The sequence below is a fragment of the Hibiscus syriacus genome, unplaced genomic scaffold (assembly GCF_006381635.1).
Source record: "Hibiscus syriacus cultivar Baekdansim isolate YM2019G1 unplaced genomic scaffold, ASM638163v2 tig00110893_pilon, whole genome shotgun sequence".
Classification (NCBI taxonomy): Eukaryota; Viridiplantae; Streptophyta; class Magnoliopsida; order Malvales; family Malvaceae; genus Hibiscus; species Hibiscus syriacus.
The window spans coordinates 1,009,176-1,030,664 of NW_024062901.1; the positions used below are offsets into that span (position 1 = coordinate 1,009,176).

The 21,489-nt window shown below is 37.5% G+C and overlaps 2 protein-coding genes, 2 non-coding genes and 1 pseudogene across 4 annotated transcripts; 2 read left to right on the plus strand and 3 right to left on the minus strand.

The window, feature by feature from the left end:
* The first annotated feature begins 7,619 nt into the window (after positions 1-7,619).
* Positions 7,620-11,644, plus strand: LOC120145107 (cyclase-associated protein 1-like). The gene is made up of 10 exons (XM_039159004.1): positions 7,620-8,030; positions 8,633-8,801; positions 9,134-9,198; positions 9,294-9,603; positions 9,673-9,820; positions 9,918-10,027; positions 10,189-10,244; positions 10,325-10,381; positions 10,555-10,695; positions 11,397-11,644. The coding sequence occupies exons 1-10, from the start codon at positions 7,755-7,757 to the stop codon at positions 11,481-11,483; spliced, it is 1,419 nt and encodes a 472-aa protein (XP_039014935.1). The 5' UTR covers positions 7,620-7,754; the 3' UTR covers positions 11,484-11,644.
* Positions 11,645-12,561: 917 nt separating this feature from the next.
* TRNAE-CUC lies at positions 12,562-12,634 on the minus strand. Its single transcript has one exon. It is a non-coding gene; the product is annotated as a tRNA-Glu (tRNA).
* Positions 12,635-13,258: 624 nt separating this feature from the next.
* LOC120145371 lies at positions 13,259-15,454 on the minus strand (annotated as a pseudogene).
* A 1,769-nt stretch (positions 15,455-17,223) lies between these two features.
* LOC120145777 lies at positions 17,224-17,313 on the plus strand. Its single transcript, XR_005518152.1, has one exon. It is a non-coding gene; the product is annotated as a small nucleolar RNA U30 (small nucleolar RNA).
* Positions 17,314-19,069: 1,756 nt separating this feature from the next.
* On the minus strand, positions 19,070-20,964 carry LOC120145081 (transcription factor HBI1-like). The gene is made up of 5 exons (XM_039158983.1): positions 20,476-20,964; positions 20,156-20,380; positions 19,936-20,070; positions 19,485-19,848; positions 19,070-19,210 (listed from the first exon to the last, which is right to left on the minus strand). Exons 1-5 carry the CDS (start codon positions 20,947-20,949, stop codon positions 19,173-19,175), a joined length of 1,236 nt encoding a protein of 411 aa, XP_039014914.1. The 5' UTR covers positions 20,950-20,964; the 3' UTR covers positions 19,070-19,172.
* Between the last annotated feature and the right edge of the window lie 525 nt (positions 20,965-21,489).

Genomic DNA, 21,489 nt, shown 5'->3' on the forward strand with positions numbered 1-21,489 from the left:
TACCCTTTTAAAAGCAGGTTAGATGCCTTTGCCTTATTAGCCCAATGTTTGGTAAAAATGGAAAATTTGGTGATTTTCCTGATATATCATCGGTGATCGGTAATATTATCGATCTAACACCGATCAGATTATATTTTTCGATCTAACACCCTTGACAGTAAAACGCGCCCCTTGCACCGCGCTATACGATAATTTGGCGCCACGTGGGCTATAGCGTGCCCCTGCACCGCGTTATACGGTGAGCTGACACCACGTGGGTATAGCGCAGCCCCTGCAGCGCGCTATACCTGTATATCTGAAACGTGGGGTATAACGCGGTGCAGGGGGCGCGCTATACCCCTAACTACCGACCCTTCCTCCTTATAAATACCTCAATTCTCAATCAATTTTATCACACCAAATTCTCTCAAATTCTCTAAATTTCTCTCAAATACTCTCTTTTTAAGGTATATTTTATAATATTTTTACTATTATATTTGTACTTTATTTAATATTTTACTAATATAATTCTTTTGCAGATATATAATGGAAGGCAGTCTACTTCGCTCGGATGGAAATCATATATCTCTATACTTTGCTGATACGGTAACATTTTAACGTTTTAATTTAATTTAAATTATTAGTAATATTTAGTTATTTATTTAATGCATGATTATTATATTAATAATTAAATATCTCGACACTTTGCTGATACGGTAATATTTTAACGTTTTAATTTAATTTAAATTATTATTAATAATTAGTTGATTCATTTAATACATGATTATTAGATTAAGAATTAATTTTTGTAATTATTTATTTTTAGGAGAATGACCGTGTATTAGATCCTTTTATTAGGAATCTTAAGTTAGTGATACCCAGTCGTGTCTTGCCGTATTTAGTAGAGGCTGTATTTGGTTACATAAGTAGATATCAGGGTCACTGTAAGATAGAGTCAGACCTGATTTCTGCCTTAGTAGAGCGGTGGAGGCCGGAGACCCACACATTCTATCTTCCGTGCGGAGAGTGCACGATCACGCTTGAGGATGTTTCTATGCACCTGGGGCTTCCGGTGGATAGAGATGTGATATTGGGGATAGCTTTCGGTTCTTGGACTGGTTTGTGTCGGGATAGTCTAGGATGTGTCCCGAAAAATTTTATCGGAGGTAGGATACCGTTAAATTGGTTAGATGCCAATTTTCGGGAGTTGAGCGCAGATGCCTCTGAGGATGAGGTTAAGATGTATGCACGGGCATGCATACTGCAGCTGATAGGAGAGTTGCTGATGCCGGACAAATCGCGCAACCTAGTTAACTGCATGTGGTTGTGACATCTTAGCGACTTTCGTCTCGCCGGATCATTCAGTTGGGGCTCGGCAGTTTTGGCTTTGCTGTACATGGAGATGTGTGGAGCCACTGACTACAGGCGTAATGCTATCGACGGATGTCTCCTGCTGCTGCAGTCTTGGGCATGGTATCGATTGTCCTTTTTATGTCCCGTTGTGAAGAACCCATTCGTATTTCCACTACTTCTGAGGTAATTATAAAACTGATTTTGTATATTAATAATTTTATACAGCGTATAACAAAATTTTTCCTTGAATAGGTGGTCTATTGATAGGAAAAATCATCAGGAGCTACCTGATGATTTAGAAAAGATTAGGGTGCTAATCGATCAGAAGGCTGGCACACATGTATGAATTTTAATGTTTAAAAATCGATTTTAGATTATAGTTATATAATTAGATTATTATTTTGATAAAAATTATATATTATTTGTTTTAGTTTGAATGGGTGCCATATTCTATTGATGATGTGAGGGCAGTGATCCCACCTGAGTTGAGGGGTCCATTAGATGTTTGGATGGCGATGGTCCCTCTAATCTGTTATACGACCGTCGAGTGGCACTCCACTGATCGCGTGCTCCGGCAGTTTGGTTGTTTTCAACCAATTCCGGAAGCACCTCGCAATATGGATGAGTTGCATAGCTTAGATAGACGCGGCAAGACAGATACAGATTGGCTGGTGAGGCATCATGAGTGGGTCGTGTTGTGGGAGGATCGACATCGGCGCCTTCCACGTAGAGAGCCCATTTTTACTGACTTCTTGATATATGCTGAGGATTATTATGAATGGTTCAACAGTAACGGGAAACTGTTTCTACTTCCTGAGGATGCACGAGGGCAGACCTTTCCACGACGTCGACAGAGACGTTCACCGACACAGCACAATCGTCCCCCGACTTGTGGATGGAGAGCAGGTGCTTCCGGTTCATCCTCAGCTGCACCAGCAGGACCTTCCCAGCAGCCACCGCAGCCATATATGATGCCGCAGCCATATATGATGGCGCCATCGCCTTTCCATTACCAGATGCCACCACCGCCTTCACCCGGTTTTATGACCCCGCCACCGCCACCGTCACAGATGACCCCTCCTGGAGGCTATTATAGGTCTATTTTTGCAGACCTGACTTGGGGTTCATATGCTAGATATTTGGCGGGTTCAACCTCATCACCCATGGCCGCAGCACAGACACCACCTCCTGTACAATTTTCACACTCAGCGATGTCTAGGTTTTATAACTTTTCCCAATTTTCGCAGGCCGGTGGGATAGTCAGTCATACACCTCCAGGGTCCTTATTCTACGGAGGTGCTTCATCGTCATCAGCTCCTCATGTACCTACACAAGACGACGACGACGACTACGACGACGACGACGACGATGGTGATGATGATGACAGCAAGGAGTCAGAACCAGTGATACGAAAAAATCCTCCTCGAGACCGACAGCCACCGCCCTGCGGAACACATTCGTGTCGCAGGCATCGATAGATTTTGTTTTTTATTATAATTGTATTTACTTTATTTTGTTAAATTGTAATTTTTTTATTATTTCTCATTTAATACTTACTTTATTTTGTTTTTTAATGTATTTCAGTTCATTTTTTTTATTACCATTTAATATCAGTTATTGTAATTTGGTTATCATTTACCATTTAATACTTATTGTTATTAGTTTGTTAAAATTTAATGATTGTGTTTGTTTTTTTAATCTTCATCGGTGATTATCAAATGACATTAACTTGAAGTAAATGCAAATTAAAGTAGAAGAATTATTATTTGATAATAAAATAAATCATTTCCTCATAAATTGTTACTTGATAACAACAAAAGTGGACATATTTTTCTAGTGTGTCCTGGGTTTCTACAATGCCACATCTTCTGTCTTGTCTAGATCTTTCTCTAATATCCATATCGCAATGAATTCGATTGGATTTTGGACGACCACACTCCCTCAATAAACTCGGATTTGGTACAATCGTAAGCCAATCTTGAACCTCATCAGGGTCTTTGTCATTACCTATGGGGGAAACTCAAATTTGTATACCTTAAAAACTTCAGATAGTAGGTATACGAGATCCACAAAATGGTTATAGTCTTGACGTGTATGCGAGCAAGCTGCTATCACATGAGAGCATGGATACTTCAGAGCTTGAAAAAACCCGCAGTCGCACGTTCTGTCCCTTAGATTTACTCTTAACGACACAGCTTCAATCCCTTGAAGAGGTCGCGGTAACTCTGTGACACGAAACATTTCATGCCTTCTAGAGAAGCTTGTTACAGACATTCCATTTGATGCAACAATTTTTTTCTATAGATCTGCAACTAATCTAGGGTGATAGACATGACCGCCTTGCATCCAGGTTTGAGCTTGTCCCTTGAGTTTCGCAAAAAGCACCCCCAAACAAAAATATATATAGTCTTTACCAAAGCCGCTACAGGTAAGTGACGTGCACCCTTTAAGGTTGAATTGATTGCCTCTGCCAAGTTGGTCGTCATGTGTCCATATCGATATCCACCATCATATGCGTTCGTCCACATTTCTTTATCGATGAGGCTGATGTAATCATATCCTTCCTCGTTCTTCGCCCGCAACTCTTGAAACATTGATTCAAACGTTCGAGGAAGTAGTTCGTAACCTGATCAAAAAATATATAACTTACTAACTTGTTGTCTTTGCAAATTAAAACGATCGAAAGATAACAAACTTGCTAAGTTTCACTTACCCATGCGCACAATTAATTTACTGGTAGTTCGCGGCAATGTGTCGAAGATAATACCTATGTTGGACAAATGGTGGTTTCCACATTGGACCCAAAGACTCCATTGCTGCTTTGATCCCAGCTCCACGATCTGAAATGACACAGATGTTTTCCCTCGTGATAACATGTGCACGTAAATTTCGGAGGAAAAAAGCCCAAGAAGCTGTATCTTCTCCTTCGACAAGAGCAAAAGCAACTGGAAGAATGTTGCGATTGCCATCTTGGACAACTGCCAATAATAAAACTTGCTTGTATTTTCCATACAAGAAAGTCCCGTCAATCTGGACCACAGGCTTGCAGAATTTGACAGCATTAACGCATTGTGGGTAACTCCAAAAAAACCCGGTAGAATTGGCATCGATCGCGAAGAACTCGATCATTATGGTATGCATAGGAGGTTTCGAAGTCCACAATTGTCTCAGAATTCAACGTTCGCACCAGCCTAAACCAACCTGGAAGTTCGTTATAAGATGCATCCCATTCGCCATGAAGTTTGGCAATGACATTTTGTTTTGCCAACCAAGCTTTTTTATAGGAGACAGTGTACCCATACTGCGATTGTATAGCTGAAACCAACACTGCAACAGCTATATGAGAGCTTGCTTTGACCATGGGCATGATGGCTTGGCATATCACTTCAGAGTCCAAGTTGGGATGATCTTGGTTGACCCCTCTAGCACAACATGTGTGAGGACCGTTGTATACTGTTAGTTCCCATCTGTTGTTTTTCCTCTTCATCTTCGATACGCGAACCATCCAATTGCATCCGTTTTCGCGCTGGGCACAGTAGCATACATATTTTTCGGTCGTGGAGCGGTCTACTCTGAACTGAACATAATTACGAATATTGTAATTTTTGATAGCCATCATCGCTTCTTCTTTGCTTGAAAACTCCATGCCTAAAGATAACTTACCATTATTTATTGATGAGTAATACCCATAGTCACCGAGATGAGGCATATCCATAAATTCTGGCCCGTATATTGCACCATAATCAGCTTCATACATGTGTGCAGGAGGGTTAGTTTATGCCACATTTCCTGGAACTTCATCATCATCGGAGTTGAATTGCGGTGATTCTGGGTCAATGAACAGTCCAGTCTCAGCACCATCCGCACCAGGCTCACGAAGCGGTTATTCTGGTGGAGATGATGGTTCCTCCATGCTCTCCACATTTAGGTCAAAGAACCTACTACTTGCACGCCTTCCCCTTGAACTGGAAGGCATATCGACATTGAGATCGAAAAAGCTCGCAGTCGAATGCCTCCCCCTAGAGCTTGAAGCCATCGCGTCAAATGGAAACTGCACAGATGGTTGCGTCGATGGCATCTCCATATTAAGGTCAAAGGGATTTGCAGATGAATGCCTTCCCCTTGAACTGGACGCGATGTTGCCATACGGATTGTTCGTCGACCTACCTTGATACATATCGTAAGGAGTTGCGGATGAATGTCTCCCCATTATGGCATTAAAATCATTACACATTACTGTCGTCGGGCTGTCAACTTGATCAACTTGTTCAGTCAGCCCATAGTGGGAGCTTAATGATTGACCCCGAACAACACGCACTTGAAAAAAATGTGCATACATCTCAATAGCGGCGTATGAATAATTACTTTGAGCTTCAACCATCATTTCAACATCATCATTGTTCGAAAGTTCGAACGATGTATAAGTTAATGGCAACAATGATGTTGGAAATCTATACTGCAATGACGACACTCTTCTACTACTTCCAATATGAATCTTCCTCGAAATCTTCGTTATAAGCTCCTCAAGAGTTATGTTTCTCTTGAATGATATTTTAACACGCTCATTTGATACGAAAACAACGTCGGTTTCATCTTCTCGAATTTCACCATCATAATAAACAATAGCTGAAAGTTGCGTCATTATTTGAGTTTAAAAGTGCGGCACTATTATATCTGGAAAAAAAATGAAACAAACCTGATTTAATAAATTATATATGAACGAACATATAACACAATAAATTTTTTACACATCAACGTAAATAAATTAAATAATATAATTTAATATTATACCTGCACCGCAAAACTATTTCGTATGCTCCCGCTTTCCAATTTTACAAACACAAAAATTAATTGAAAATAATTAGTATAATATTTTTTTCAAATAATCATAATAAATAATAAATTAAAAAAATTATAACAAAATTACCTTATAACGAAAAATCGCACGAATTTCTAAATAAAATATGAGAAGATTGCCAGAATTATTGACTCGTTGACGGAATTGTTGTATTAATTTATAAGTTGAGAGGAGAGATGTGAGAAATTAACCGGCAGAGAATGGTATTTATAGCGAGGAAAGTTATACAAAACGCGGTACCTGCCCAACGCTATATAAAATTATGTCAGGAGTAAAGGTATATCGTGTTACCTGCACCGCGCTATATAAAATTATTAGTAGTAAAGGTATAGCGCGGTACCTGATCCGCGCTATACCCCTACGTGGCGTAGCGCAGATCGGGAAATATAGTCTGACCGATGTTAGATCGGTAATATTACCGATCACCGGTGATATATCGGGAAAATCGCCGGAAAATTTTGTATTAAAGTCCTAATATATGATATAATTAATATTATTTAATTGTTTTAGTTTTTTTAAAGTACATAAATAGCCTCTTATCTACTTTTTTTTAGTCTATTAACTATTAAAAGTTATAAAATAGTTATATAATTATTCATTGTTCCAAATTTATTTATTTTTTATCAAAAATTGACGATAATCTAAACTTGACGTTATTATATTAATCGAGATATGATTAATTTGATCCCAAAATTATTTAAGCTATATTTCGTGAATCGAGTCTATTAATATTATGTCAACGAGTCAGTGTTTAAAACATTATGTCATTAAGATAATGCATGAAAGTAATGATGATACATGTAGACATCACTAAAAATATGATTTTATCATATCTCAGTCAATAGATTAACATTCAACTTATATAATCGTCATTTTTTTAACAAAAAAATGAAGACATTCAACTTATATAATCGTCATTTTTTTAACAAAAAAATGAAGAACTTGGAATAGTTAAAAGACTCAATAAATTAACGGTATATAATCAGAAGATTATTTATGTAATTTCCCTAATATTTTTAAAAAATTAGCTACAGCCATTGATTTTGAAATTATGATACAATTATATTTGCACTAATATTAATCAATTAATTTACTTAGATTTGATTATTTTTTGAGGAATTTATATTTGATTAGTTTAATCGGATGAAATAAGTCAAACAAAATCAAAGCACATAACAAGTCCAAATAAAGTCAATCAAATTACCAAAGCCAAATTCTTGCGGATACCTAAAGTGCACCGATTTGCTAGGAAACAGCTAAATTTTGTGATTAGCAAGTTAATGACAATTGCCATTAACACCACACGTTTCTATTCTTGTCCACTTATTCGACACTTGTCCTTTTAATATTCCGTCTCTTACAAATCAAAATCCACCCTAACAAAAACAATAAAACCCCAAAAATATTCGCTCACACTCTCTCTCCTGTCTTTCGGCGTTTAAAGTTGAGAGAAAGAAAAGAAAATATAGTTATAAAATCATTTCCAAGCTATAGATCTGCACTTCAGACGAAGTTAAGAAATCTCTGAGAAAATTTGAAATCTATTCGAGCATTCTTCTTCAGTATGGAACCGAAGCTGATAGAGAGGTTGGAGGCGGCGGTGGCACGGCTTGAGTCTCTATCGGCAGGCGGAATCTTGGCGAGGGTATTACCAGATAGCGGAGCTGAAGTGTATTCGGATCCATCGATTCTGGCGTTTGAAGATCTGATGGCTGAATATGGGGCTAGGGTTTCGGCTGCTGCGGAGAAGATTGGAGGTCAAGTGCTGGATGTGACTAAGCTAGTTCTCGAGGCTTTCTCTGTGCAAAAGAAACTTCTTATCGATATCAAGCAAACTCAGGTTGCTATTTTTATTTTCTTTTTCATTTATTTATTTAAAGTTTTAAGGTGTGTGTTTTGCTTGATTGATCTTTTTATGGTTTTGCTCTTTTTATTTTATTTCATGACGAATCATGTGAAATGCAGTTAAATTAGATTTACGTGTAATGCATTTATAGCTTGAAACTGGTCGTTGCGTTGATTTTGTAGCAGAAGATTTGGTTTTAGGTGCAAAGAGAAGATATCTTGACGATCGGATATATCTCATAGCTTTGATTGCATAGATTGGCCCTTTTCCTGTTTGAGATTTGACTATGATTGTTTCACGACCTAAGAAAGCATGGAATTATTAAGAATTAACATTTTTAATAATTTTTTAAGAAATAATATTAGCAGAGAAGCATTTAAGTGATAGACTTATTAAGAACCTGCCACAAGATTTTGTTCTAGAGGAAATTAACATTTGGTGGCTTGCATGCTTTGTTAAGGTAAAGAAGTTTGTTTTTATGATAGGGCAGAAGTATTGAATGTCTGGCCGCTATCTGCTTTTACTATCATGTATAGTTTTTTGTGGTTACTATCTATTTCATGGAAATTTTAATGTCGTCCACTCTGTTGGTACAGAAACCTGATATGGCAGGCTTGGTTGAGTTTCTCAAACCACTTAATGAAGTGATCTTGAAGGTTAATGCCATGACAGAAGGGAGGCGATCTGATTTTTTCAACCACTTGAAGAGTGCCGGGGACTGTCTTTCAGCTTTAGCATGGATTGCTTACACCGGAAAAGATTGTGGTATGTAAATGCATGTTGTAGCCTATTTGCACATGACAATATCTTCACAATGAAGTGGCCCGCGTGTAGGGCGTAACTTAACTCCTAACTTATGTTGAAAAAATCAGGAGTTTGATTTGTACTAGTTGTTTAATGTGTGGATTTACATTTCTTCTTTGGTTCAAAGCTTGAATTGGGTTCATGCTTTCTTTCTAATCACGCATTGGAAAACATTGTGACCTCCACTTGTGCTTGTCATGCTCTAGACTTTATCCCTCTTAAAAAATATATGGCAATTGCATATGATCTATTGCCACCTGCTCTGATTCTTGGTAATGCTTTTCTTATTCTAGGTATGAGCATGCCTATTGCACATGTGGAAGAAAGTTGGCAAATGGCTGAATTTTACAACAACAAGGTACTTCTTTATTTGTAGGAAGTCACAACTCGATCTGGAAACTGCAATATGTTAATGTTCTTATCATTTCCTTGTTAATGTGTTGTAAATATCAGGTTCTTGTAGAGTACAGAAACAAAGATCAGAACCATGTTGAATGGGCCAAAGCTTTGAAGGAACTGTATTTACCAGGTCTGAGAGATTATGTCAAAAGTCATTATCCTCTCGGTCCGGTATGGAGTGCTTCTGGTAAAAAGGCATCTAGTGCTCCGCCGAAAGGTTCTCCCTCTGGTGCCCCTGCACCTCCTCCTCCTCCTCCACCTGCCTCTCTTTTCAGCTCTGAACCTTCTCAACCTTCTTCATCACAGCCAAAACAAGGGATGTCAGCTGTTTTCCAAGAAATTAGTAGTGGGAATGTCTCTGCAGGTAATCATCTTTCCCTTTTGCTTTTCTGTCTATATTGAGTGCCTATGATCTCATTCTTTTCATGTCTAGGCCTGAAGAAGGTTACTGCTGATATGAAGACAAAGAAACGTACGGATAGAACAGGTGTTGTTAGTGCCAGTGAAAAGGAAACACGTTCCAGTTCCTCTTCTTTCTCAAAAGTGGGACCACCTAAACTAGAGCTGCAAATGGGTCGTAAGTAAGTGTGCATGATTTCTGTTTGCTTGTTTAACTTTTATTTAGGTGGTTGGTTTCGGTATTTGACTTTTCAAGTCTCTTTGTTGTAATATTGGCAGGTGGGCTGTTGAGAACCAAATTGGAAGAAAGAACTTAGTTATTGATGACTGCGATGCCAAACAGTCTGTGTATATTTATGGATGCAAGGATTCTGTTTTGCAGATTCAAGGTAAATTTATTATATCATATGCGCAATTCTTTTTTCCTACTTCATTGTGCTTTCTTTTTATGTATAGTTGTTTACTTTGGCACTGTGAATCTCTTTGTTATTTGAAAGAGAGAACTACTGAAAAGTTACTAGCAACTTATTGTTTCTTTAATATTATGCAGGGAAAGTCAACAATATAACAATTGACAAATGCACTAAGATGGGAGTGGTATTTAAGGTTAGTAGAGATCTTTTTACCATTGAGATTTTCCTAAGCAAATCATATACTGATTTATGTCTCTGACTTAAAATGGGCAGGATGTTGTGGCTGCTTGCGAGGTAGTAAACTGCAATGGTGTTGAGGTGCAATGCCAGGTATCTTTCTTCTTCGTCTTCTTTCTCCTCCTGACTTGGATACCTTCAAAGAGAACACTGGCCATGGTATCAAGTTGCATGGCATGTGAAGGTCCTCTGTTCCATGCTCTTTGATCAGTGTTACTAATTGATAGTTTTATTACATATGATCATCTAATTTATGGCTGCTGTAGGGTTCTGCTCCAACAATTTCAGTGGACAACACTTCTGGCTGCCAGTTGTACTTGAGCAAAGATTCTTTGGGGGCATCTATAACAACGGCCAAGTCAAGTGAGATCAATGTATTAGTGCCTACTGGACCTGATGGTGATTGGGTAAGTTGACAAGTTTTTTCCTGCATTTCTGAAATCTTTCTTTCTGACGTGGCTCTCGTATCTGTCAGTTTAAAACATGTATCTGCATTTAAATTTGGTCAAAATATGCCTGCCAGTCCCTATAGTCCAAAGTTTGAGATTTAGTCGTCGGACTTAAAAATTAAATCCTCTTTTTATTTTCAAGTCCAATATTCGACTCAATAGTTTCCTTCAAAATTTGCTATAAGATTTAATTCCTATATTTGAAAAGATAAAAATGAAATCATCCTACCTTTTTGATTTAGAAATTATATTCCAATCGTTGACAGTGTTTTCTGTCGAAATTTGCTTAATATAATGTATGCTTATTTGAGTTCGCAATTAATTGCTTTTGAAGCTGTTATGATTGTTCTAGGTGTACTGATGACAAAATTTTGCCAGAAAATACTAACAGTTTCAACCATTTGATTAGGATTTTAAATAAAAGAAGTACAGGGATTGAATTTTTAACTTCTTAAGCATATTGAGTAGACCTCCAGATTTATTAAAGTACAGGGACTGTCGGACCAAAATTTTAACCTGACCTTTGTTTTAGATAATTTAGGATGCATTAATGTCAGTAACTTTACCTTTCCTCCATTTTTAATCTGAAAATGTGGTCGGTTAATAATTCTATCAGACAATGGAGAATAGAGTTGGTTTACCGTTGTTTTTGGTGTTAGGGGGAGCATTCTTTGCCGCAACAGTATATCCATGTATTTAAGGATGGCCAGTTTGAAACTACTCCAGTCTCGCACTCGGGAGCTTAATTCAGACTTGAAAAAGGTATTCTTTTATTTTCCTTGGATACATACCTATGGGGTGTTTTGACTTCTTTGGTACCTTTTATTCTATTATTGTATCGACATATGGTTTGGTCATCATCTGTTGTGTTATTTCAACTCAAAAACAGCTTGAATCTTTTCCATGACCGTGTGTTTTTTGGTGTGTTTTGTTCTATTGGAGATGAGTTGGGGATTTTTGTTAATGTTGTAATTGGAACCTTCGTTCTGTACGAATATCAATATCATTTGCCAGCATTATGTACTCCGATGAGAGGCATCATATCTAGGCTTCAACTCCCGTGATATTTTTTCCTCTATTTGAACTTCGCACGTATGAAAAAAATTAATTTAATTCAATTATTTATACTATGCATACATTTTAACGTTGAATGTAAAAAAAAAACATTCAGGGTGCTCAACCCCAATAACTTTGAACATCCATACGTCTCTGAGACTGCTCCATTGGTCGCACGTAGAACCCTTCCACTAACTTGAGAATCAGAGAGCGTGCTGGGCTCTCAACCCCAACACCCCATAGTTCACGTTTACTCCCTTGTGCCTAGGTGTTTCTCCGGAAGCTACTTTCTTCACCTCGGACCTCGTCTTTAGCTTTGTCATCTCAATATCGTCACCTGCTGCTTTTCTTACCATTAATAGCAAGATTGTTTTCATGATCTAAAACTGTTAAAACAATAATCCATCATAGTCCAGTTGATTTGGATATTTAGTTTTTTCACCCCAAAAGTCTGAATTTGAACTCCGATAACGGGAATTTTCGTTTCAAAGCTTTTCAGGGTGCTTTTATTTTGGACCAACTATTTTCTTTTTAGTTAAGACACATCTATTTGTTACATGATTGTGTTGGACCTTTTTCCTCAATGTCTTGCCGAATATCCCGACATAAAAATTAACCTTTGCGTGTTATTGTTAAGCAAGATAAAACATAAAAACTCTTGCAGTGCATTATTTTAGCAGCTATTATCCAGTAGGATACCATCAACGAGGAGGGGGAGGAAATGCCCAACGACCAAAAATATTAGCTCAAGTAACCCAAAATTGAAATTTCCGTTGCCGGGACTTGAACCCGGGTCTCTCGGGTGAGAGCCGAGTATCCTAACCAACTAGACTACAACGGATTATTGATGAGGAGGAAAATTGGTAAAATTTATCAAAGCATATTAATTTTTGGGTATTCCAACGAGCTTGGTTTAGTGTGTTTGAACTTCGCTGCCCTAGCCGTTGCATCACATTCCGGCTCGAGCCGAATTTATATTTTTTGTTCTTCACATTTATCTTTCACTATAATTTTTATGCTTGATTTCGGCTATAAAACAATGCTCCCTGGATTGAATTTCGTAATTTATGCTGCAAAGTTAGCTGCTTTCTACTTCTGCTTAATTGATGAAGATAAAATAGCGAACTTTATGGGGATTTCAGCTGAATTATTGTTGAGTTAGTAATGAATTATTGTTCCAATTTCCACTTTTGATTGTATATTCTGAAGGTTTTCTCAAGCTGTCCTTTTGATTGGGTGATAAGAAAAGGCAATGAAATGTTCTTTTTAGATATGGTTTCAACTTTCTAGGAGTATGAACGAATGAACTCATTGTAGATTCAAAGTGGGCACTTTTTTAATACCTTTGCAGGATCACCTATCTTCCCTAGAATTAGTATTTGGGATTAGAACAAACGATTATAATTTTAAATGCATTTTGTATTAAGTTAAAGCTAAAGAATTTTATCAGGTACAATTCCGAGTATTTTATTATTTTCCTGCGTATGTATCGAAAAACAATCCTCCAATTCAGTTCCTAAACTTAGTAGGAAAAATTCATTAAAAAGTGGGAGCAGCTAACAAGGAGGAAGGTCTTTTGGAGGAGGCAAAATGGATTGATTTGGTCCATTCCCATTCTCTACTACAATTGCTGTCTTCAATCCCCATCCTGTATGAAGCTCCAAGTGACAGTGCATGAACCATATTCCTGCAACAAAATCCAAATACAATTACTTCTCATTTAAATGCAATGTTTAATGTCTAGTTTCTGATTGATGTCTACCTGGGTTGTCGGCCCTCAACCGTATGGCCGTCCATCCGCCTGTTGGTACACCCACCGTATTCCTTTCTGGAGGATCGATCAAGTTATATTTGGCAGGATCATTGGCCGGATCGAAGTTCCCGATTCCAGTCCCAACGACGAAGAAATTGTAACCATGAAGATGGAATGGATGGGATTCTACAGTAAGAAGATTGGTATCCTGTAGTACTAACTCCACTGTCGAGTTGAAAGCGATCTTGCTTAGCCTGGTGCCTAAAGTAGTGCCAAGATTTGCAGTCAATGGTGCGCCGGTGTAATTGAATGGTTTCGGAGGCTGGTCGGGGAAATCCGTGGTAAAGACTCCCTTGATGTTGAAATAATGAGCTTGAAGGAGGCCGGTATGTGGCATAACAAAGGTAATGTTGTTCAAAGATGCAGTTAGTTGTGTTCCATTCAAGCAAGTCGCACATTGGTTGATTCCTAATCCGATTGTGTAGAAAAGATGTCTGTCAACTTTAAGAGGCACATTTGCAGGGTATAGTGGAGAGTTGAGGCTCCTAAGTTTGGCATTGTAGCTCAATGCGAAAGCAGTGTCGTTGGGTAATGGTAGCTGAGGAAGTATTGGAAGGACAGTGTCGGGAATACCCTTGTATTGAAGTATGGCCATTGCGGTTTTATTGTCTATCGTCAATGGCGCATCCATGAAAGGCTTAGTAGCCATGAAATATCTACCAGGTGCTTGGGTAGCTTAAATGAGAACATTTGTGGTCTGCCCTGGTGCAATTAAGATTGCTTGTGTTGTAAATGGTTTGGTATAAACTGCATCTATTTCGACCACTGTCATATAATGACCCGCGACCGCAAAGAAAAGTTCGTCGTTGAGTGCAGCATTGATGATTCTCAAGAGATAAGTCTTTCCTTGTTGCAAATGTATCTGCAGCAGCAGAATAAACGAAGTAAAACAAGAATGCAAGGCCTGCCCTGAATCCCCCAACACTACTTGAATGGCACTAAAAGCTTACGTTTCTCGGAACATGGGAGCAATGGCCCTGGTTTTCCATTAATGGTGTGAGCATCGGATGTATTCGGTGGCAACCCCAATTTGTTTCCTTGTTTAACAATTTCTTCGACATCGTTATTCCACCATTCACCTGCGTTTTCGATGTACAAGAATTACATGAAGCGTGTAACTAGAATGGGGCTCAACTCAACTCAACTCAACTCACCGACATGGATCAAATCATCCGTACCTAAAATAATGTTAGTTTCTCTGTAAGGCTGAGGGAAAGGAAAAGGGGTCCCTTGTTTTGGCATGATCACAATTGCACCATAAACAGTGGCTCTCAGCCAAAAGATATGTGCATGCCACCACAGTGTCCCTCTCTGACCTGTTACATTAAAATCATAAGCGTAAGTACGCCCACTCTGTATAGGGCATTGTGTTGTATAAGCCGGTCCGTCCGCCCATCCGTTGCGAAACTGTTTGAGTCCATGCCTGCCGATGTCAAGACAGAGAAATCGTGTGAAAACGACATGAGAATCACATTTTTCTCAGGTAAAAGATGCATTGCTTACCAATGAATAGACATGTTGTATTTTGCATAATTAGTGACATTAATGAGAACTCTGTCGCCTTCTCTAGCGTAAATGGTTGGCCCCGGAAACATCCCATTTACGGTGACAATAGGTTTAGCATGGCATAACCTGCTTACATTTTTCACTTGAATCTGAAACAAACAATAACCCCAAGCATTAGTCATCAGAAAACAAACCCAAAATTCAAACAACATGCCACTGTTTTCATATGCCTACATCAAACTGGTATCTTTTCACAGCTGCATCCACATGAAGCGAACCGGAACCAAGTAGATAGAGCAAGAAAATGAATGACACAGAGCTGAAACTTTTGCCCATTGCCATCTTCCGATAAGCTTGGAGAGTTAAGGTTTAGTGGGTATATTTATAGAGCCTGGAAAGGGTTATGCAATGCCATCAGTTTGTTTAAGGTGAAACATGGAAGCTTGTCAGCAAAAGATGAGAGCTACTTGGAACCAAAAATTGTATGGTTTGCCTTGTACAGGAGAGCTTTATCGTTAAGGAAAAGTGTTGAGGTTTGCTTCAGAAGCTTCTCATTTAGTTGTCTGAATTGAATTAATTATGAATGTATCGTAAGAATGATAAACATCTATAAGTAATAAATATTTATTATAGGTATAAAAATGAGAGGCACTTGAAACCAAACATTGTATGGCTGCCTTTGAGCCGGTGAGCTTTATCGTTAAAAGTGTTAAACATTTGCTTCAGATTGGAGCTGCTGTTGGTTGTTCAAAATGTTCGTTTTACTACATTTCAATACGATGCTAAAACCTGGGGCTTAGCTTAAATGGTATTTTAGGGGGGGGAAATTGAATTCTAAGCCAAATTGATTATTTTTATTTACATTTGGGTCATGTATAATTTGGTTAGGCCGAATAGGTTTGAGTGCTTTGTTATTCAGTCAAATTGTTTAAATGTAATCATGGAATAATTAAGCTTGTGGACCATCAACATTTAAATACGATCGTTTGAATCTAAACTCTAACCTCTTATCTATAAATCTAAACTTTAAATCTTAAATTTAAACCTTAAAAATTCATACTTATAAATTTTAAGGGTAAAGAACGTAAATGTCCCCCGATTATAGGGTATTGCTTTATTAAGTCATCGACTATTAAAAGTTACAAATAATCATTCGACTATGGAATGTTGCTTTGTTGAGTCCTTCGACTATTAAATGTTACAAAATGATCACCTGACTATTCATTATGTTCCAGACTCGTCATTTTTCGTTAAAAAAATGACTATTGTTTAAACTGGATGTCAACATGATGATTGAAATATGACAGTCGTTTGCGATTTTGGGATCAAATTTTATCATATCACAGCCAACAAATTAACGTTCAATTCAGAATATCATTCATTTTTTAATGGAAATAGACGAGTTTGGAACATAATGAATAGTTGGATGACCATTTTGTAATTTATAATAGTTGAGGGACTCAACAAAATAACACTCTATAGTCAAAAGACCATTTTGTACCTTTTTGTAACCGAAAGGCCTAATAAAATAATACTCCATAGTGGGACCATTTGCGTTCTTTACCCAAATTTTAAATAGAATATGTGACAGCATTAGAACGCCACTTGTAATCTATTTTTTCTTCTCCATCATTGTATGAAATTTTTTTTTTTGTTATTTGTTCATAAAACTATTAATATTTCAACTAGTAATATTTTTATGAACCTTTTTATATTAATATTGAATATCCAAATAAATTCTATTTAAAATATTAAAATAATATTCATATTAATATTGTCAAAATTGTATATTTTTAATATAAGTTAAAGTATTAATATTTTTGTAAATATTTGGGCCTGTTTTGGTTTTGCTGACCATGTGGGCTATAAATTGGCTTGGTAGTGTTCAGATCAGAACCAAGCAAAAACCCTAAACAGGGTAGCTGCGTTGGCATATTCGTAATTATACTCAAAGTGTCGACTGCCTATAAATAAATCGTCAGGTCTCGAGCCGTGCTACGAGTAAAATCAGATCTTTACATCTTTCTTATGCTAAATTTTTGAAACCCTAATATATTTTTTTATCCCTTATGTTTTGGTATTCTTTTAGGGTTTAACAGGGAAAGAGAAGGCGCGATGATGATTATAGAAAATTCAATCTCGTTAATCTTATTCGTAACATGAGGATGAACTTTTTCTTCCATTCTTAACAACTTCTGAGCTTCTCCTCTTTCCTTTCTTATCGGTTCTTTTATATCTGACTTGATCTAAGCTGCTTTCTAAAAACTGTTGAAATGAAGGGTTTGGATCTGCTACAGATTGCGTTAGAATTTCAGACTTGTTAGTGGCGTCGCCAAACTTCTACTCATCGAATGCTCAATCTGGACTGATTAGTTTGTTTTTTGAGATTTTATTTTATTTTGGGTTGGGATAATTTTGAATGGGTTATTTGAAATTTGGATTTCTTTTAGGTTGATTATTTTTTTGAATGTCCGAGGCTTGAAGTCGGTCAAAACATAACTAAGATATAATTTTGAAAAAAATATTAAAGTAATTTGAAATAATAAAATATTAGTTGTTTTTAATTGTAGGTGATCAAAATAGAATTAGTATATTATTAGGTGACCAAATAGTTAATTCGCCCTGAATTTAGGAGAGATTCATTTCTTAGTGGCTGGATGACACTGAAAAGCCCTTAATCGAATGGCTTTCTGGGCCCTTTACCATCCTTTTTTTCTCAGTAAAGTGTGCTGGAAAATACAGCCCCTTAAACCGCATCAAGCAGCTTCAGAGCTTCAATTATGCATGAAACTGGTCTGGACTGGGTCTTCCATTATTTCAAACATCTCCTAAACCTCGACCAGCATATTGTGACAATAATTTATGGTTTAATGTTTTTAGTGGCGTAAATGAACATGAATTGTTTGTGAATTGAATACGAACACTTTGAAAAATAAATAAAGGAACACAAACATAATTTATATCAAAAATAAATAAAAGAACACAAACGTAACTTATTTCGTTCTAGGCGGATTCATTTACCCAAATGTTTTGTTCATTCCGTTAGAGTTCTTGAAAAGAATCAGCATGAATCGAATGTACTAACCAACCCAAGGTTCTCGGGTTCAATTTTGACAAGTAGTGTAATGGCGCAGAGGATCCTGTTCCAAAGTAAAGACAAGCACTTGGCTCACTTGCTCCAAACAAATTTCACACATATTTAGTAGATCTTTGTGGAGATATTTTGCTCTTTTTATTCCTTGGAATTGCAGTATGTGAAGATAGAAAGTTGAGAGGAAAAAAGTTACAAAAAGAAAAATGGACCCAAGAAAGGGAAAAGGCAATATCTTCTTTCACAATCAACACAAGACAGAGAATCCAAGAGATCCTCCCTGCAAATGGCTTGAAAATGAATGAAAGCTGAGGCTCTTGTGATTCCAAGAACAACTAGTCTCAATGATGTTGCAACCCCCCCCCCCCAAGGTGGTCCCTGCCACGGTCACAACCTATACTGGAAACACATGGTACTTATCGGCATGGTTGTAGGAACCATACTTGATTGTCCGGTTCACTCGGAAATCGAACGATCACCCCGTTCTCTCACAACCTTGTGCCTTTGTGCATAAAAGTTTTGCTCCTTGTCCTCATTATTTGCAGTTATGCAATGATTATCAGTGTCTTAATCAGTGAGCATATATTATTCAAGGGAGCCAAAGATGGGTCCACTTGTAGGTTACTTCTTCAAGTTGTCAATTAACCTTAATCCAACAAAGAAACAACTTGTTGCCAATGGATTCAAAGCATTTGCAGTGAAAATGGAAATTAAGCTTAATCCAACAAAGAAACAACTTGTTGCCAATGGATTCAAAGCATCTGCAGTGAAAATGGAAATTAACTGTGTGGTTGTTGAACAGGTCAAATGGAACTACACTGATCTTATTCATGCCATTTGAGAGGTATAATACAAAATATTTATACATATTATATATATACCATATGTACCTAATGAAGCAAAAAAGAATCAAAATCAACAGGCATCTTGAATTATCTCAATCATTAATCATCAACTAATATTCTGATTTCACATCTCCATCTTTAGGTCACTTCCTTCAATGGAACCTGCATAAATCACATCAGACAGATCAGAAAAAAAGGGTAGAAAATCCCACTCAAAAAGTATTTTCATGGTTGCCAGTTCAATCCTACTCATTAGAATGATATGATTGTTGTAACTGTAGATGACGTAAACCGAACAATGAAAAGAATAAAAATCTATGGTTTTGTGATCATTGTATTGTGAAAATGAAAGAAAGTTTCCCTTTTAAGTAACTTCAATCGAACCATTGTAATGGGAAACTGTTCTTTATAAGTAGCTTATGAGCATTTGTTGTACCTGTAAATGCCACATTGTAAAGATTCTGTAATTCAACATCCCATGCTGCAGAGGGTTGAATTTGCTGCATTCCAGTGAAACAGGATGTGTTGAGGAGAGAGGCGTCTGGGATCAAAACAGAGGCACTAATCGTTCTTCGGAGTGCCATATCGGAAGAGTTGATTCCCATTTCCACTCCACAACCAGACACCACTTGTTGAATTGGATTGAACTGAACATAGGGAGGGTGGTTTGCCAGTTCCGGTGGCATATTCCCAACTGTCGAAAAATTAGAAGTACAAGAGGGGAACACATCTTTGCCATAAAGATTGTCGATGTCGAAATCAAGTCTGGTATTTACAGTAGCTAGTTTCATAGACAAAAACTGCATATTTTGGACAATAAAAGCACCAAAATTAGCTGATAGTTCATGATGTTCAATATATATGTTCATTTTGTTTTTGTTCTTTACCTCGACTTGTCGTTGTAGAGATTGAACATAGTTGATGATTTCATCAAGCATTCCAGCTTTGCCTGTGATTTTGTTACATCCAGGAACTAAATCTTGCAGATACTTCATTCTTTCACTGATTTTCTCCCTTCTAACCTATATAATTAACATAAATTAAACATTATTGACTAATGATAGAGACCTTAAACAACAATGAAAAACACATACAAATTTCACTTACTCTCTCGGCTAAACTGTGGCTGTCGGTCGCTTGGCCTCGTCGTGCCCGGACGTGAATATAATCGGGCTTTTGAACATCGGAAACCTTTGAATTCTCTTTGGAAGTGTCACCGGAAGTTTCCTTATTGTTGTTGCTGCTTTTTTTGGTGTTTGGCCCTGTAATTTTAGACTCTTCTTCTTCTTCTTCACTGGCTTTGATCCTCTTGGAGTCATCTTCTGCAACAACCTGGTTATATAATCCAAATGGGAGCTCCAATTTAATGGCTGCTTATACATATATACTATGATAAATGAAGCAATACAACAACAGCACACATATACCTTTGAGTTTTGCAGCTTCTCAACTTTCCTTTTCTTGAAGCTTTCTCTTCCAACAGCTAAACCCATCTTCTCTAAATTTCCCTTGACCTCCACCGCTTCTACCGCCGCCATGGCTGGAGGGCAGCTGGAAGTTCTAGATATGGCTTGATTCATATCAAAACTCTGTCCATTACCGTACCCACAAGGGCCGAACCCCATGGCACCCATGTCGACCTTTTTTCCCAACTCAGGCCAGGCGGTCTCCAAACCAGGGTCGGGCTTCAGTTGCCGAGTCATCATCACGTCGGATAACACCGAGTCACCGCCAGCGGCGCCGCCGCAACTCATCAAACCACCCTGATGAAAGCCTTGTACGTGGCCGGTTTGGCTAGAAAACACCCCACTCAACTCACTGAAATAACTTTCCTGCTGGTGTTGCTGGAAGTGTTCCTCTTGCCATTTCAGGCGAGCCCGTTGTCTCTCCAGCACCGTCATGTCTGAACATTGTAACATCTCCGGCAATGCTCTATTCGTTTCTCGGACACAAAAAACAAAACAACAAAGCTTGTAGTAAATGAACAGGTTCAGGCGGGTTTGGAATATGACTTCATGCGGAGCACGAGTTCATTGTGAGGGATAGTACCATGTGCAAGCTTATGTGATCCTTATTAGTACTGTTCTTATAATTTTATGGGGAAGAAAAACAATGAGAAAAGAAAAGAGTGTTTTTAAGGGCAAAGGGGAGAGGGGTATATAAAGGGAAATAAAGGATCTGTTTGTTTAGTTGTAATTAGTTTTCAGAAAATGAATTACTGGAATTTGAATTACTGAAAAATGAATTACTGTAATTTGAATTCTGGAAAATGAATTACATTTCTGTAAAATGAATTACATTTCTGGAAAATGAATTACATTTCTGGAAAACATCTGGAAAACGTTTTATAATGTTTGGAAGATGTTATTTAAACATTTTTTCGGTATATTTTAGTGAAATAAAATTTTATAAATTATATTAATTATTTATTAAAGTAATAG

Excerpts from the sequence above, each read along its gene's own strand:
- LOC120145107 (XM_039159004.1), top strand. The coding sequence starts at position 7,755 with ATGGAACCGAAGCTGATAGAGAGGTTGGAGGCGGCGGTGGCACGGCTT. Across the intron at positions 8,031-8,632 it reads TCGATATCAAGCAAACTCAG|AAACCTGATATGGCAGGCTT; the intron begins GTTGCTATTTTT and ends CTGTTGGTACAG. Across the intron at positions 9,199-9,293 it reads CTGAATTTTACAACAACAAG|GTTCTTGTAGAGTACAGAAA; the intron begins GTACTTCTTTAT and ends TGTAAATATCAG.
- LOC120145081 (XM_039158983.1), bottom strand. The coding sequence starts at position 20,949 with ATGACGGTGCTGGAGAGACAACGGGCTCGCCTGAAATGGCAAGAGGAA. Across the intron at positions 20,071-20,155 it reads GCCACAGTTTAGCCGAGAGA|GTTAGAAGGGAGAAAATCAG; the intron begins GTAAGTGAAATT and ends TTAATTATATAG. Across the intron at positions 19,849-19,935 it reads CTCTACAACGACAAGTCGAG|TTTTTGTCTATGAAACTAGC; the intron begins GTAAAGAACAAA and ends CAAAATATGCAG.